Genomic DNA, 15,159 nt, shown 5'->3' on the forward strand with positions numbered 1-15,159 from the left:
AAGTGGGAAAATAATAATAATTAAAAAAAAAAAACAACACCCACCCTGCGGATCTCACTCCCCCCCCCCCCCGCCTTTAATACCAACAAACAAACTCCTCGGCTCTCCCTAAAGGAGGAGCCTTTGATCGGAGCGAGACGAGCCCCGCCGGGCACCGGCACCGCGGCACCGGCACCCCCGGGCACCGGCACCGCGACACCCCTGGGAACCGGCAGCCCCGGGCACCGGCACCGCGACACCCCCGGGCGCCGGCAGCCCCGGGCACCGGCACCGCAACACCCCTGGGAACCGGCACCCCGGGCACCGGCATCTCGGCACCCCCCGGGCACCGGCCCCGAGGCACCCGGCAGCGGGACCGAGCGCGCCGCACCACCGGGCACAGGCGGCGCCAGCGAAGCCCCCCGCGGCACCGGGACTGAGCCAGCACCGGGACCAGCACCGGGACATCGGGCAGCGGCACTTCCCGGGCACCGGGACATCGGGCAGCGGCACCTCCCGGGCACCGGGACCGCGGCACCCCCGGGCACCGGGACCGAAACCCCCGGGCGCCGATCGCCGGGCTGCGATGCTTCCCGCGGCGGGTCCCCTCGGCTTCCTCCTGCGGTGCCTGCTGCTCCTCTTCGCCTCCCAAAGCCGAGTCCGGGCTCGTAAGTCCTCCCCGCTCCCCTCCCCGCTGCACTGGGGTCCCTCCGTGCCTCAGTTTCCCCATCGCCGGAGTCCCCAAGAACTTGACGGGGGAGGGCTTTGCGGGCATGGCTAGCGACACGGGGAGGCTCCTCGCCATGGCAGGTGCCTGTCCTCCCGTGGCTGGGATGTCCCAGGCCGTGCAGCAAGTTGAGTCCCCCCTCCAGCACTGCTGGGGACACAGCTGTGTCCCCTTCCACCCACTGCTGTCCCCAGCTGCTGCTTTGCAGGAGCGCACACCGCCGAGCACATTGCTGCGTGCTGGTGAGGGGCTGGGGGGTTTCGTGGGCTGACAGGGATGGGCTGAAAGGCTGGGACCCCCCTCCCATGGGCTAAGAAATCACGCAGGGCAGGGGGTCGAATTGCAGCCCTTCCCCTGCATAGGCACATGTCCCCTCGGTGGGTGGACAGGGACATGGATGATTTGGGGAAATGACCCCCCAAAAACCAAAGCTGGGGGCCTTTCTCCATGTCCGTGCCTTGTCCATCTCCACATCCATCCCTTGTTCTCTCCTGCTTCTGCTCCCAGCTGACTGACCGAGGCAGATAAGATTCGGAACGGGGAAGGGAGACTCAGCATCTCCTTGTACAAAAAGGCTTGAAGGACTTGGCCAGGGCTGTGTAAGCAGCTTGGAAGGTGCTGGAGGAATTCTTTGGGGCCAGGAGGTGGGTTTGGCTTGGGCAAAGTATTGGACCCCACTAGTGGGTGCTGGGCACCCTACAACATCGCAAAGCCACCTGAGCACCAAGGAAACCAGAGCAGGACCCATTGTGTTCCTACATTTATTCTCCCCTTTAATCTCCCAAAATCCCAGCAGAGTCTGTCGGTGGCTGCATTAGGGTGATTTATGACTCGCCCACTGCCAGCAGTGCATTAGGCGCTCGGCGTATAATCGTTCTCCTGGAGCGCTGACCCAAAATGTGAGCACTGGATTGCTTGTCCTGACAGTGGCGTGTGCTGGGGGGTGGAAGGCAAGCAGATGGATGGGGCTGTGCAGAGCCCTGGAGAGCAAAATCTGGGTGAGTTTAACTACTTGCCCTTCCCTGGGTTCACCGAAAGTCGTTGAGCTCAGACCACCGCATCAGTTGCTTGCACGAGGGATGTGGGTCTGACTCCCTGCCTCTGCCAGGGCTGTGTTAGCCATGGTACCCAGATTAGGAGGAGGACAGAGACTTTTTAATTGAGAGAGGGGAGATTTAGGTTGGACGTGAGGAAGAAACCCTTCCCCGTGAGGGCGGCGAGGCTCTGGCCCAGGCTGCCCAGAGCAGCTGTGGGTGCCCCATCCCTGGCAGGGCTCAAGGCCAGGCTGGACGGGGCTGGGAGCAGCCTGGGCTGGGGGGAGGGGGCCCTGCCCCTGGCGGGGGGTGGGACTGGCTGGTCTTGAAGGTCCCTTCCAGCCCAAACCCTTCTGTGATTTTATCTCCAGAAGGTGAAACAGATGCTAGGGGAGCTGTTTTCTCTTCAGAGGTACCTGCTGATGGTAGCAGAGCCCATAAACTGGGGATAAACCATGATGAATGGGAGCAGTAGGGGTTTGTCTACTTTGGGAAGAAGCGCTGGGGTCTGTTTGCAGGGCTTAAAATGGTGATAAAGGGCTGGAGACTGTGGAAGAGGGGCAGGATTGGAGCAGGGAGGTCTGGGATCACCCATCACTTGGCTCTGCATCACTTGGCTCTGCTGCGGGGCACATCCTGCAGTGCAGGGGGCTTGTCTGGGGCTCCAGGTGCCCCATGGCCAAGGGCAGTGGGGTCTTGGTGACAAGATCCTCATCAAATTGTGGACTTTTCTCCACTGTCCACCTCTGCAGCTCGCTGCCTCACATTTTTCTTGGGGCCGAGCGCTCGGGGAGAATGAAGACAGGAATAAATTACTTACGAGCAGGCTCATCAGCCAAGAGACCTACAGTGTCATGGCTAAAAATAGGTGAGAAGCAGAAATGCTTGGGCTTGAAGGCAAGTCAGAAAAGAAGAATTTGCCCACAGAAACAGGCTATTTTAGGGGATTTACACTCTCAGCTGAAAAAATATCAGAGGCACAGGTTACTGGGCCGAATGTGCTACAGGCCGGCCGTTATGAGTAATTCAGCGGCAATAGTCGAACGCAATATTTTGGCTGGAGGCGTTTAAACACCAGCATTTCTGGAGAGCATGGGGCGGTAGTTTTCCCTAGAATCTTGGAAATTGCTGTTTATTTTTTTTTTTAACATGGTTCCTGGAGAAAAGGGGGTTCGTGGGATCCATCTGTCCTAGGAGTTCTGATCCAGTGGGATGAGGGACTGAGTGGTCCAACATGGAAAGGATCAGGATGAAAAGCAAATCCTACTTGCGGCCACGGTGAAGGAGAGGCGAGGGCAGCATGCCCCACTTTAAACAACCAAGCATTCCCTTGGGAAGGAGCGGGGGGAAACGAGGCCCCATCTTCTGCTTGCAGAGCCCATGGGGGTGCTCTGAGTGTGCGACTTTGCTTGGCTTCTCCACCCTGGGGAGTCTGGGGATGCTTCATGAGGCTGCATTTGCAGAGCTGCAGAATTTTCCAGGTTCTCGAAGTCCCAAGAAGAAATTCCCAGCCCAGGACTGAGTGAGGCGAGCGCATGGGAAATGATGTGGATGTTGAATGGAGTCGTTAGGATGCCACATGTCAAGGGCCCGGTGTGTTTTAACTAGTGCCTTCTCAGCTAAGTTGCATTTTAAGCCCTTCATAAATACAGGGCTGTCATAGGAGCGCCTGGACTTTCTGTACCAGACAGTGCTTTTTACGCTTTATTTATGGCCACTCTTAAAACTTGCAAACTGGTTTGCATAAACACACGCCCGCATGCCCGGCACGGTGCTGTCTGGCAGGTGCGTGACCTCTGAAAAAGCTGTAGGGGCCGGGAGGGCAGCTCAGATGTGCCCTGCTCGGGGGAGAGCTGCGGGGGGACCCTCTGGGGATGCAGAGATGGAGGAAACCCCCTGCGCCATGGGATGAAAGCAGGGTGAGACCTGTGGGATGTTTCAGTAGAATCCTTGTTGGAGCCACTTGGGTACCTGGAATGAAAGTCGCTGCTAGGGAAACTGAGGCACAGGGCTGGTGGAGGCTTTCTGCAGTACACAAATTGGGAGAGGCTGTTGCCTTCATTTTTTGTGCTTTGGGGTCTTATGCAGGTGGATGAGCCCCTCTCTAGCCACGGGTCAAGGCTTTACCTGCAGCAGGGACACACTCTGGGGACTCCTCAGTGTCCTGTAGCATAGAGGAGCTCCAGTGGCAGCCAGGACTGATGCACGGTGATCTTACATGGGCAGAGACCCAGCTGGGTAGTGGGTGTGCAGGTGGGAGCCGTTCCCCAGGCTGGTGGGTGCAGTGATGTAAAAGCAATTTAAAACCAACCATGACTGTTCAGGACCCTCTGCTCAGGTCTGGAAAATCCCAGCGTGGGAGCAGGGGATGTGGGGGCAGGGTCCTGCACATGCGTGTGTGTTTGTGGCTTGACTTTGTTGAGCATCAGTCCCTATGAGGGAGGTGAAGTGAGCATGGCTGAGCCCGAGCCGAAGGAGGATTTGGCAGCAGAACATGGTATTTCGGTAACCATCAGGCGTGCAACTTCAATAGCTCATCTCAGCTCCTGCTGCCATGCTTGGGATCAGTGCGGTTGACCATATGACCTGTTCGGGCCCCTGGTTCAGCCATGGTCAAGGTGCCCAGGCAGTGGAACGAGTCACACCACGCTGGGAAACCCATAGGGATATCCTTGTCCACTGTGAATGTGGAGCGGTGCTCAAATGGGCTGTGCCAGCAGGTGGGGGAGCTTCAAGGTACAGGTCTCATGAACATGTTGGCTTGAGGGAACTTTTATGCCTCCGAGGTCAGGAGATGTCTGGGGGTGGTCTGACCAACATTGACCGGTTTGATGGGTCAACAAGGAGATTGTGGAGTCTTGCTTGTCTACCCTCGTTTCATGGTCTCTCACTAAATGTAGAGCAGGTCGTGAAGGCATGGGATGGCATCTCATTGGTGGGTGGTGTACGAAGCTGTTGAGACACATCCTAAAGAGACGCTGGGGCCATTCTTGTGGTGTGAGAGAGATGTCAGCAGTCACCGAACGCAGCACAGGGCAGGTTTCTCCATGCCGTTCAGTTTGTCACCCTGGACTGATGTCTCTTGACCATCTCATGAAGATGCTGCTCCAGCAGGTTCATAGAGTGTCTCAGAACCTCCATGGTGGTCTCTTCTGGGGTTTCAGTCTCCTGATAGCTGGAAAGCTCCCTGCAATACCTCTCCTAAATCTTCCAGGCTTTGCCCTAGGCTGATTGCTTCTTTTTGTCCCTGCCATGGCCAGGGATCACCCTTTTCTTGCTAACAGCCCTCTTTTGCCTTGCCCTCTCCGTCATATTTTCCATCTTGTATTACATACCCTCCTTGCTGTCCAGAATGCAATTAATCATAATTAATGACAATTAATAATAATCAAGTAAACCAGGGCCTGGGCATAGCCTCAAGCATTGATTGGGGATGATCTGACCCTTGCTGCAGGTAGACTCACCAGCATGGTGTGGCTGGTGCCAACTTGGACTTTTGACAAATCCCTGGGGACAGCTGGGCCAAGGTGGTTCCAGCAGGTGGGTACGGACATGAGCAGGGCCAGACTACTGGCCCCAGACCCTGGCCTGGGGTATTCAATGATCTGGATGTAGCCAGGTGGTCCTCAAGAGAACACTGGGGCCACAGCAGAAAATGACTGTTGGGTGGGGATGGAGGGAGAAACCTTCCTCCTCCATGATTTCCCCGGAAGAGCCCTTTGGGGTGGGCAAGACAGAGCAGCTCCCACGTGGAAGAGTCGGTCTCCACATCATTTCCCACTCTTCCTCTGGGCATGAGGCCACAAAACTTGCTGCTGGGAGGCAAAGGAATCATTTACAAGGCTTTCAGTTGTTTTTTCTGGTTCATACAACCCGTAACAGTTACGCTGAAGAGCAGGGGCTTGTATCACGGGCTTTCTGTACTGGAGAAGAAACTGGTTAGATGGGACTTGTTTTTGGAGGTGTTTGCTATGGGGAACTTGCCCCTTTCCACCTCTGCTCCTACTTCCAGGTCCCATAGGGCCACCTCCAAGCGTGGAGCCTCTGGCTTGCAATCAGCAAGCTCTGGTCATGTCTCCAAGGTGGTGTGGATCAGGCTGGCCCACTGTCTTCTGCCCAGGGATGGCATAGTCCTCGGGAAGGGAAAAAAGCTGATGGCTTCATCTGGATTTTGGTATAGCAGCCTTGAAAAGACTCCACAGCTCAAGAGCCCTCTCTGGAAAATGAGAAGTAAAACAACGTGACTTTTGTGAGCATGCTGTTGCTGAAGACGTAATAAATAAGGAGACTGAACGGCACGGGAGCAATTTACTGCCACAAATGGCTTTTCACTCCGAGTGAATTGGGAAGATATCCAAAGTTTGACCTCTGAAAATGAAATTATTAACCTGGCATGGGAAAAAATGATCCAGAGCCTCCAGCTTTTAAGCCTCCTCCTTCCATCCATCCCCAGCTTGCTTTTAACCAAACATGCTGACGCCTCTTGCCAAACACGCGGCATAGTGCTACTGAGATGCGGACAAGTGTCTGCTACTGCCCAGCACTGCCAGTCGGCTTTAATTTTACCAGCGGGCCCTGTGCAGACATGAATCAGGCTGCTTTCGAGGGCTGGACCCAAACCAGGGCTCCACTTGTGATTAAATGTTTGAACGAAGCAGCCAACTGGCATGGGAGTCTGCAAGCTGAGCAGGGCCACGTCACATGAAGGCAACTTGATTTCTTCACCCTCAGCGTAATTCACGAAGATGCTGCAAGCAGGGAAAAATGAAGTCACTTTCTCACCCTTTTGCAAAATGTGTTGGGTGTTTTGTTTTTTGTTTTTTTTTTTTAGTTTTGTGGACTTCCCCCACCCCTCCCCTCCCCCCTTCTGGGTTTCTGCAGTTTCCAGCCATGTGCTCCCCATTCTTGTGTGTTTTGCTGTAAACTCATGTCCTGCATGGCGACGAATATGGGTTTGCTGACTTGTCAAAATTTTCCTTGTGTGGAAAAGGAAGGGAAATGTCCCTGCCTGTCTCTCTGATGGCATCCACCCCAATATTATTGCAAATCTCTTCTGCAGATGCAACACTTGCCCCACACTGCTGTGCTTGGGCCAGGTGATGTGCAGAGCTGGTGGTCACCTCCTTTGAAGGTACAACTTGGAGAATCATGTGCTTGAAGCCGTCAGTTCAATGAGGAGCTCAGGCCTTCTGGCAGACCTGTAGGACTTGAGTTGGAAGGGACCCATAAGGATCATCATAGACCCATAGGGCTGCCCTCCCTGATGGCCACAGGGTCTGGCCATGGTGGAGCATCACTTGAGTTCATCCTGAGGATGGTCAGGAGCTGGAGGAGGGACGGCAGCCCACCAACAGTATATTTGTATGAGTTTTGCCTGGTTGGTGGGAGAAACGCATTAAGCAGGTGGCATCTCCAGCTTTGGCAAGGTGGGACAACGCCAGCCGAGCTCTCTAAACCATTGCTTTGCCCCAGGTGACAGAGCAAGAGTGTGGGATGCCTTTTAGCAATATTGGGGTGATGAACACCACTGAGCTGATTTTGGGGACCCTCTGCTGTTCATCACGGAGTCCTTCCAGCAGCGTAGGAGGGTCAGCACCCGCTAGTTTGCCCGACTTCATGCAGTGGGCGGTGGGAGCTGGGCACCATGCCTTGGAAAACAGCCCTCTCCCCTCTCCCTGCATCCCCAGGGCACTGCAAGGTTTTAAAAGACTCATAAATGCTTCAGGGAGCATAAATGTCTCTGCTGCCTTTGAGCAACGTAATCGCCCAAACTACCTCAAATCCCTTCGATGACATAACCTTTTAAATCACCTTCAGTTTTTAGTGGGGCTCTAAGCACTTAAACCACTAATAACACACGTGGGCAAGGCATGTACTTATTCACGAAAGAGCTCAAGCCCCAGCATCTCCCGCTGGCTGGTTGGGGCTTGGGGACACGCTATGGGAAAGTGGGAGCAGCTGCTGGACTGCGGTGGGAGATACAGGGTCCAGGTTCCTGCAGGTCCAACCAGGGTCAGAGCTCGGTCCTGCAGGACCAGGTAATGCCTTTTGATGTGAACATTAAGGATGACTGAACTAGGCTTTCTCGGGTTTCGTGGTGATTATGGCTATGGTCCCACAGGTCCTGCTGCAGGCTGTCCTCATCCTGCTAAGGGGTTGGTGTGTAGCCAAGGGCTTGGAGGTGGAGGGGGTTGATAGGCACATGCTAAATCCAGGGAGAGGGAAGATCTCCAAAGGGGATCTCCTTTACCAGTTGTGCTGGGCACTCTCTCATCCCTCTCCCTGTGCTGTGGCAAGGTTAAACCCATGCCAGTGTAAGCAGGGCTGGATCGTTTCTGGGACAGACACCTCAAGTTTAGGAGCATGGCTGGAAACTGGCTCTTCTTAGGATGATAGGATCAAAGAGGATGAGAAAAGTTCATGTTTTTATGCTTCTTGGGGCAAAAAGTAGATGAGGGGGACTTGCTGTTCCCATGGACAGCCCCATAAATGAAGAGCATGGTTCAACCCACCCCAGCCAGACCAGTGCCGCCTCGAGCCCGGTAAAGCTAAGGTGCTGAGCCTGGTGGGATGGGGCAAGCCAGCACGGTCCTGTTCCTTAGGGCTGATGCTCAGCTGCCTGTGTGCTTATAGTGCTTGTCAAGGGATCCTTGAGAGAATGAGCTGAAGCTCTTAGGGGGATCAAAAGGTTTTTCTTCAGGATGTGTTTCTACCCCAAAATGTCTTTTTGTTTCCTTTTTATTTTTTTTTGGATAACGGTGAAAATACCTCCTACATTCAGGCTCTCCTGTCTCCCCCACCACTTCCAGCCCTTCTGGTCTGTCTGGAGGAAATTCAGTCCTGTAGCATCGCCCTGAAATCACCTGTCCATCTTCCCATGAGCACTCTACCAACTTTTTTTAAGAGTGACAACTCTAACTTTTGCCTCAAAAACACCCATGCTGTTCCTTGCTTGCAAAGGGTGTCCAGCTTGCCTGGAAAGGTTGCTGTTTGGGTCAGATAGGCCCGAGCCTAATGAAACAAATCAGGACCAAAAAAAACCCCAAGGCTTTTGGGGAATATATTCCATCTGGGGTTAGGTGGATGGGATGTGGCCATCAGCTAGTCATGGGAAATGGCATGAAGAGCTGTCATTGCTCTTCTCATCATGGGGGGAGGAGAGGAGGTCTCCCAAGGAGTGTCCCTTTCATGTAGCTTCTCCTGGTTGAATTTCAGGGCCGGATATGTTCTGCGACTTCAACGGCAAGAAGTACAGCCCAGGCGAGAGCTGGCATCCCTACCTGGAGCCGCAGGGACTGATGTACTGCATCCGCTGCAGCTGCTCTGAGGTGCTGCGGGAGGTGGTGGGGATACTGCTGTGTTGGGGCACTGCTCTGGCAGCTTTCAAGCAGATTGGTTCTGGTGTTTAATTTGACCAGAGAAATCCTTTCCAGTCCCGTAGGGATGTTGGATTAATCTCTTTTGAAAAAGCCCCCTGTCCTCCTGGGGTGTTGGCTTGACCTTGCGAGGGAGCTGTCTCAGTAGCGTTGGTGGGCTGTGGGTGGAGGTGGCTCAGGGCTGCTGGGGTGCCACGGGTACTCTGATAACGAGAGATCAGACCATGAGATGGCTGGGTTTGAGACTGGGATGGAGACACCCTTGGCTGGGTGAGCTACACCAGCACAATCTGTTGTGATAATGAGGCCATCATCAACATATTCCTCTTGCAGAGGTGAATGTGTAGCTGAGTGAACGCTCTTTCTCTGTCTCTCCCCAGAATGCCAACATCAGGTGCTACCGGATCCAGTGCCCAGCTCTGCAGTGCGCCAGCCCCGTCACGGACCCCCAGCAATGCTGCCCACGATGTCTCGGTAGGTAGACATCCCACAGGGAGGGGGTGATAAGGTGGCCATGGCCCTGCAGGGCATACCTCAACTGCAGTCACTTGGGTGTTCTCACCCAGGGCAGCGCAGTGATGCTGGCTCTGGCCCTGCTCATGGAGTCATGGCAGCTCGGGCTACTCATGTTGCCTTTTTCCATAAAAATGATATTTTGATGGAAAAGGGCTCTCTACCAGACCACTTCCTCTAACTTCCCCCCATCCTGAGAGCCTCGTAGAGACAAAATGTCAGTTCACAGTTCAGGGGCAAACCAGAAGCTGGTACTTTATTCAGATCATTTGCCAGCAAAATGTGTTGGATACAGAAAAAAAAAATCTTGAAGATTTTCAGCAAAATTATTGGATTTTTCCCTCCTCTGGATGACCTTCAGCATCAGATGGAGTCAGATAAAAAGGGCTTCTATCATGGGTGATGAGCTAGAAATTAAAATTAGGGTATTTTTTCTATTTTTTTTTTTTAATTTCTCAAATCACTTGAAAACTGGTTTTTGACTAGCTTTGCCACTGCTCTGACACAGCAGAGGACAAGATCACGGGAGGTCAGACTTCCAGGTTTTACCTCTGCGATGAGCTCAGCGCAGTCAGGGCAGCCCCATTCTCCAAAAGCTTTTGGGCACATAAATCTCCACGGGCCATGCTATGCCCCAACCACTTCCTCATGATAACTGCGGTATGTAAAGGACTCCTTGTCCTTTTGGGCTGGGTTGGTGGGGAATCTGCTGAGCATCCATGCCGCACTGGGGCCAGGCAAGGGCTGGTTCTCATCCCATTGCTTTCTCATCTTCTTTTCCAGAGCCGCATTCCCCTTCTGGTCTCCGGGCACCCATCAAGTCCTGCCAGTACAACGGGACGACCTACCAGCAAGGGGAGATGTTTACCACCAGCGAGCTGTTTCCCAGCCGCCAGCCGAATCAGTGTGTGCAGTGCAGCTGCTCTGTAAGCTACCACGGGAGGCAGGGAGGGCTCAGAGTCTGCTCCTGCACCCCAACAGTGTCCCACCGTGTCAAAAACCTCATGAGGACCATTGGGTAGTACCAGCCCACGATGGGATGGTTTATCATCAGGATCAGGTTCCTCTGAAATGGTGCTGGGTCCTCACCACTCAGTGACTAATCTGGCTTTGGCTTTGGCTTTGGCTTTGGATTAAAGGGTTTGGATTGGAAGGGACCTTAACAATTATCCAGTCCCACCCCCCGCCAGGGGCAGGGCCCCCTCCCCCAGCCCAGGCTGCTCCCAGCCCCGTCCAGCCTGGCCTTGAGCCCTGCCAGGGATGGGGCACCCACAGCTGCTCTGGGCAGCCTGGGCCAGCGCCTCGCCGCCCTCACGGGGAAGGGTTTCCTCCTCATATCTAAGGACTAAGGACCACCACAGAGCTGGGTGCTTCCCCCTCTGCCCAGGCATGTTATCTGGCCTTGAGCCCAAGCAGGATGTGCTGCAAATGTCCTCTGGGTCTGGGGTCAGAGCACAAAGCACCCGCCTGCGTCTCCTGCAAGGTGGGAACAGCACAAACAAGCTGCTCCAGGGGCGGGTTAGTCACTGGAGACGCCACGAGCCAGCTCTGGGTAGACCTCACTGAGGCTGCTTGGGGTAGGCAGGGGGACAGCCCTGTCCCCACTGAGCACACCAGCTGGTGCGTTTGCCTGCTGCAAGGACTAGTGCTCTGGGACTGTCCCAGCAGCACCCAGCTACCCCACCTGCCCCACTGAGGCATCGTACAGCAGATGGCTGGTGGAGAGGATAACCGAGAGCCTTTCCACGTGTGTGATTGCTGCAGAGCAGGTGGGGTTTGTAGCCAGGGAACCTGGGGAGCTCAGCGTGCCTGCAAGGCAATGCAGGCACGAGGTGCCAGCTTTTGGGCTTTAGGAGTTCTTGGGACGTCGAGCCTGGTCTTGAGCTGGTGAGATTGACCTGAGCTCCAGAAAGGATTTGGTGGCTCCCAACTGCTGCTGGGCGCCTGGGTCTCATGGTGCTTCCAGCAGCCAGCTCCTGCCCTGCATGGCTGGGGCTCACCCCTCAGCGCAGCCAGGAGGTGACAGCAGAGACAGGGGCAGCGGAGCCTAGCAGTCAGAGGTGGCTATGGGCAGGCATCTAGCGATCTTCATCCCCCTTGCTTGGATTTAAGTCAAAGCTGAACCCAGCACTGAGATGTGCTTGAGCACCAGGAGCTGGTCTCAACTGGAAACTCCTGCACACTGCGTGTGGAGCTGTGCCCTGGAGAGGGGCTGTGCGTGTGCTTTCCAGGCTGTCTACAAAAAGCATTTGCGGGAAGCATCTGCCTTTCACGCTGAGTTGCAAGAACCTTTGCAGGACCGTTGCCAGCCCATCTTCCTTGATGGGTCTGACTGCCCTACCTGAGGGCTGTGATGGTGGCCAGGATGCTGTGCGGTCCTCAGTGTGCATCATCGTGATGGGTTGCCCGCTCACCATGCATTGCCAGTAACGGAGGGATGTTCCTTCTCCGTGAGCCTCCAGCAATGCACTGAGACAGAGCTTGGCTCCTCTCTGTCCAGCCCTCTCCCACAGGCTGGGATCCTGTGAAAAAACATCAAAACCCAAGTCCTGACTCTTTGCTCAGGAGGCGCGAGGCAGCCTGGCCAGCAGTGATGGGGAAGGTGTACGAAGCGTGGGGCTGTGTGTGCCAGGAGCTGAGTGTCAGGAGATAAACGGAGCAGCTCCTCCTCCTTGACAGGGAGTGAGGAAGGGGGATTGAAAGCGCTGACTCTGGACTTGGACACTGTGGGGAACTGCTTATACCAGCTCAGCTTCTGCCATATAAAAGAAGAGGGCTGCAGACATCGCTTTCACCACCCACTGTACTGAGCCCTGCGATGGGGCCAGGCTCCACTGGCCTGTGCTTTGCTTGCAGCAAATAATTGGACTAAGCCTGGCCAGAAAAGGAAAAGGGGTGAGATAGCCCAGACCACCTCCCTCCCTCATGCCAAGAGCACACACACGGTGGTTACCATCAGCTGATGCTTGATGGTGAAGTATCTGTGGTACCAGGAGAGCTGATCTGAGCCTTTGATGATTGCACACATCTCAGAGCTAGGTGGCTTGGAGCTAGGTGGCAAGAGAGGTAGCTTAGATGTAGAAATTACACAGCTTTTGAGGGTGGTTCCTCTCTGATGGACCCCAACTGGAGGCCAGCCCACCAGGCTGGGGACAAATGCTGGGAAGGAGCCCTCAAATCCAACTGTATGTGCCCACCTGGCCCTGCTTTCCCACCCCGTCGGCCACCATCCCCAGGAGCCTGTGGAGCTCCGTGTCCCTCCCAGAGGCACTGGCTCTCGCTCAGGCTCTGTTTATCCAGCAGGATAATGCCTTGGATACAAAGGGGAAAATAAAAGGGTGGCTGTGGAGCCTTGCAGCGGCGGGGTCTCGCCGGGCTGTGTCTCATGTTGTCAGCTGCTAGAACAGCTGCGTGAACAGCTGGTCTAAACCTTTTTGAAAACTGCCCTGAGACCAGAGCCTCCAGGATAAATCCTGCTTTTTTTGACATTTGCTCTTCCCCGCCTGAGGCAGGTCTTTGCCATGAGCTGCTGGTCAGAAGAAGAAAGAGGAGGCTGCATGGCCAAACACCACTCCCTGCAGGTCCGGACCCCATGGAGGTCCCTGAAGCCGAGAGCAGGGTTTGGTTTGCAGTGACCTCCACCAGATCCTCTCGCTTACCAAACTTTCCTCCTCCTCTTCATGTCCCCTGCACCGTGGCTTGGCTTCCTGATGGTAGAAGAAGCTGCTGTCGTTTGGTTTTCTAAAGAGGTGTCCTTGGTTAACCTCTTGGGTTTGGTTGACTGGGAGCTTGTGGATACCCCAGAGGAAATTGCTGCATGGAGAAGAAGACCTTGCTGTTGAGTTCTGGCTGCTGCTGGGCAGTGGAACATCCTGGCTTTCCCTTCTGCAAAGCAGCAAGAACTTAGCCCTGCAGCAAACAAGTGCAAATCCATTGACTGAAGTAGGACTGGGATGCACTAACGTCAAGACTGGCCTTGACCTGTGGTTTTCAGCTTGAATCATTACAGTGACGATGTTTTCCAAGCTAACCACCAAGCTAGGGGAAGGAGGTCTACACCTGAACGTCCATCCACAGCTCTTGACCCAGTCTTTGTGTGCTTGGCTCTGATGTTATCAGATAACCCAAGACAGAGGGAGGGCAGAGCAGTGGTGATGACCTGGGACTGGGTTCAGCATCATCTTCCCCTTGCTACCTGTCTCCTCCAGGTCCTTGTCCTGGGAAATGTCAGAGAAAAGGTTCTCATGCCACTTCAAATTGGTGGGCGTTATGCAGAGTTTACAGGTGTGTGGTGCCTATTTCAGATCTGGTAGCACTAATGATGCCTGAGAGGAAGGCACTGCCTGCCCCTTTTTGGGGAAGGCCACTCCACTCATGAGCACGTAGACTGGCAAGTGATGGACCAACCATGCCAGGAGAGGACACCACCCACCATGCTATATCCCACAGGATGGAGAGTGTGACAGGGGGAGATTTTAAGCTTTCATTAGTTGCCAGATGATTGGCGATATTTGAGGATGGGCTACTGGGGGGGCTTCTGATTTATGCTAGATCTGCAATCCCAACACGGGGGACACACAGCTCTGTTCAGATCGTTGTAATGCTGACAATGTTGGTTGTTTTTTTTTCTCCTTCCCCCCTAGGAAGGCCAGATTTACTGTGGCTTGGTGACCTGCCCAGAGCTGTTGTGTTCCTCTCCCCTAACCGTGCCGGATTCCTGCTGCCAGGTCTGCAAAGGTAATGAAGGGCCCAGGAGCTGCTCCTGAGTGAGGGCTGGGATCCCCCAGCTGGTTGCCACCACCTGGCAGGAGACATTTCAAGCCAGTTTAGCAGGATTTTGGATGTCTTTGTTGCACCAAGAAACAAAAGATGAGGGCTCACTTCTTTTCTCACATGCTTTTCCTCCCACACCTGGTTGTGTCCTGCTTCCCTGCAGCCCATGCGCTGGCTAGGGCTTGAGCTCTTTGCCCTGCCACTGGTGCATTGTGCAAGAGATGTAACCTGCGTGGAGGACAAAGTCTTTCAGACCACTCACCCACCAGGATGGAAACGGTTGTATGGACCATGTAAAGGTGGTCCATGCTGCTGCTGCTCCAGGGAAGTTTCCAGGACAGTCAGGGAAATCCCCCTCCCACCCCAGTACAGCATGGCTGCGTTTCACTCCCACAGCTCTCCGTGGGGGAGAAACTCCTGAATTTGCTGCTGTTTCGCCTGACTCACCCCTGGGAGAGTGAGGAGAGACTCAAGCTCCCTGTATTCAGGTGAGACAGACTCGAGAGCAAATGGCCAAGTTCACACCCTGCTGCCAAGGAAGTCACAGCATAAAATGACTCTTTAATACGAGAAATATTTATGGAGCTGGAAGGCCATAGTGGTTTCCTGGCCATGGACACAGATTGACCTCCTCCAGGTGCCTCCTCCAAGCTCTCCCCTTCTGCAATTCCTGCTCCTCTCTCCTAGTTTCCTTTGGTGCAGCTGGGGCATGTCATTGACTCAGTGAGAAATGTCTTTGGATTTCTTTTTAACCATC

The 15,159-nt window shown here is 54.5% G+C and overlaps 1 protein-coding gene across 1 annotated transcript in view; it reads left to right on the forward strand.

Annotated features, from left to right (window-relative positions):
* The first annotated feature begins 481 nt into the window (after positions 1-481).
* CHRDL2 (chordin like 2) overlaps positions 482-15,159 on the forward strand; it is a 28,209-nt gene continuing 13,531 nt past the window's right edge. Inside the window, exons 1-5 of the mRNA XM_080376103.1 lie at positions 482-647; positions 8,956-9,068; positions 9,497-9,590; positions 10,413-10,555; positions 14,273-14,366. Of these exons, the coding sequence (XP_080232229.1) occupies positions 566-647; positions 8,956-9,068; positions 9,497-9,590; positions 10,413-10,555; positions 14,273-14,366 (526 nt within the window). The 5' untranslated portion in view covers positions 482-565. The remainder of the gene's footprint in view (positions 648-8,955; positions 9,069-9,496; positions 9,591-10,412; positions 10,556-14,272; positions 14,367-15,159) is intronic.

The sequence above is a fragment of the Falco punctatus genome, assembly GCF_963210335.1.
Source record: "Falco punctatus genome assembly, chromosome: 2".
Lineage (NCBI taxonomy): Eukaryota > Metazoa > Chordata > Aves > Falconiformes > Falconidae > Falco > Falco punctatus.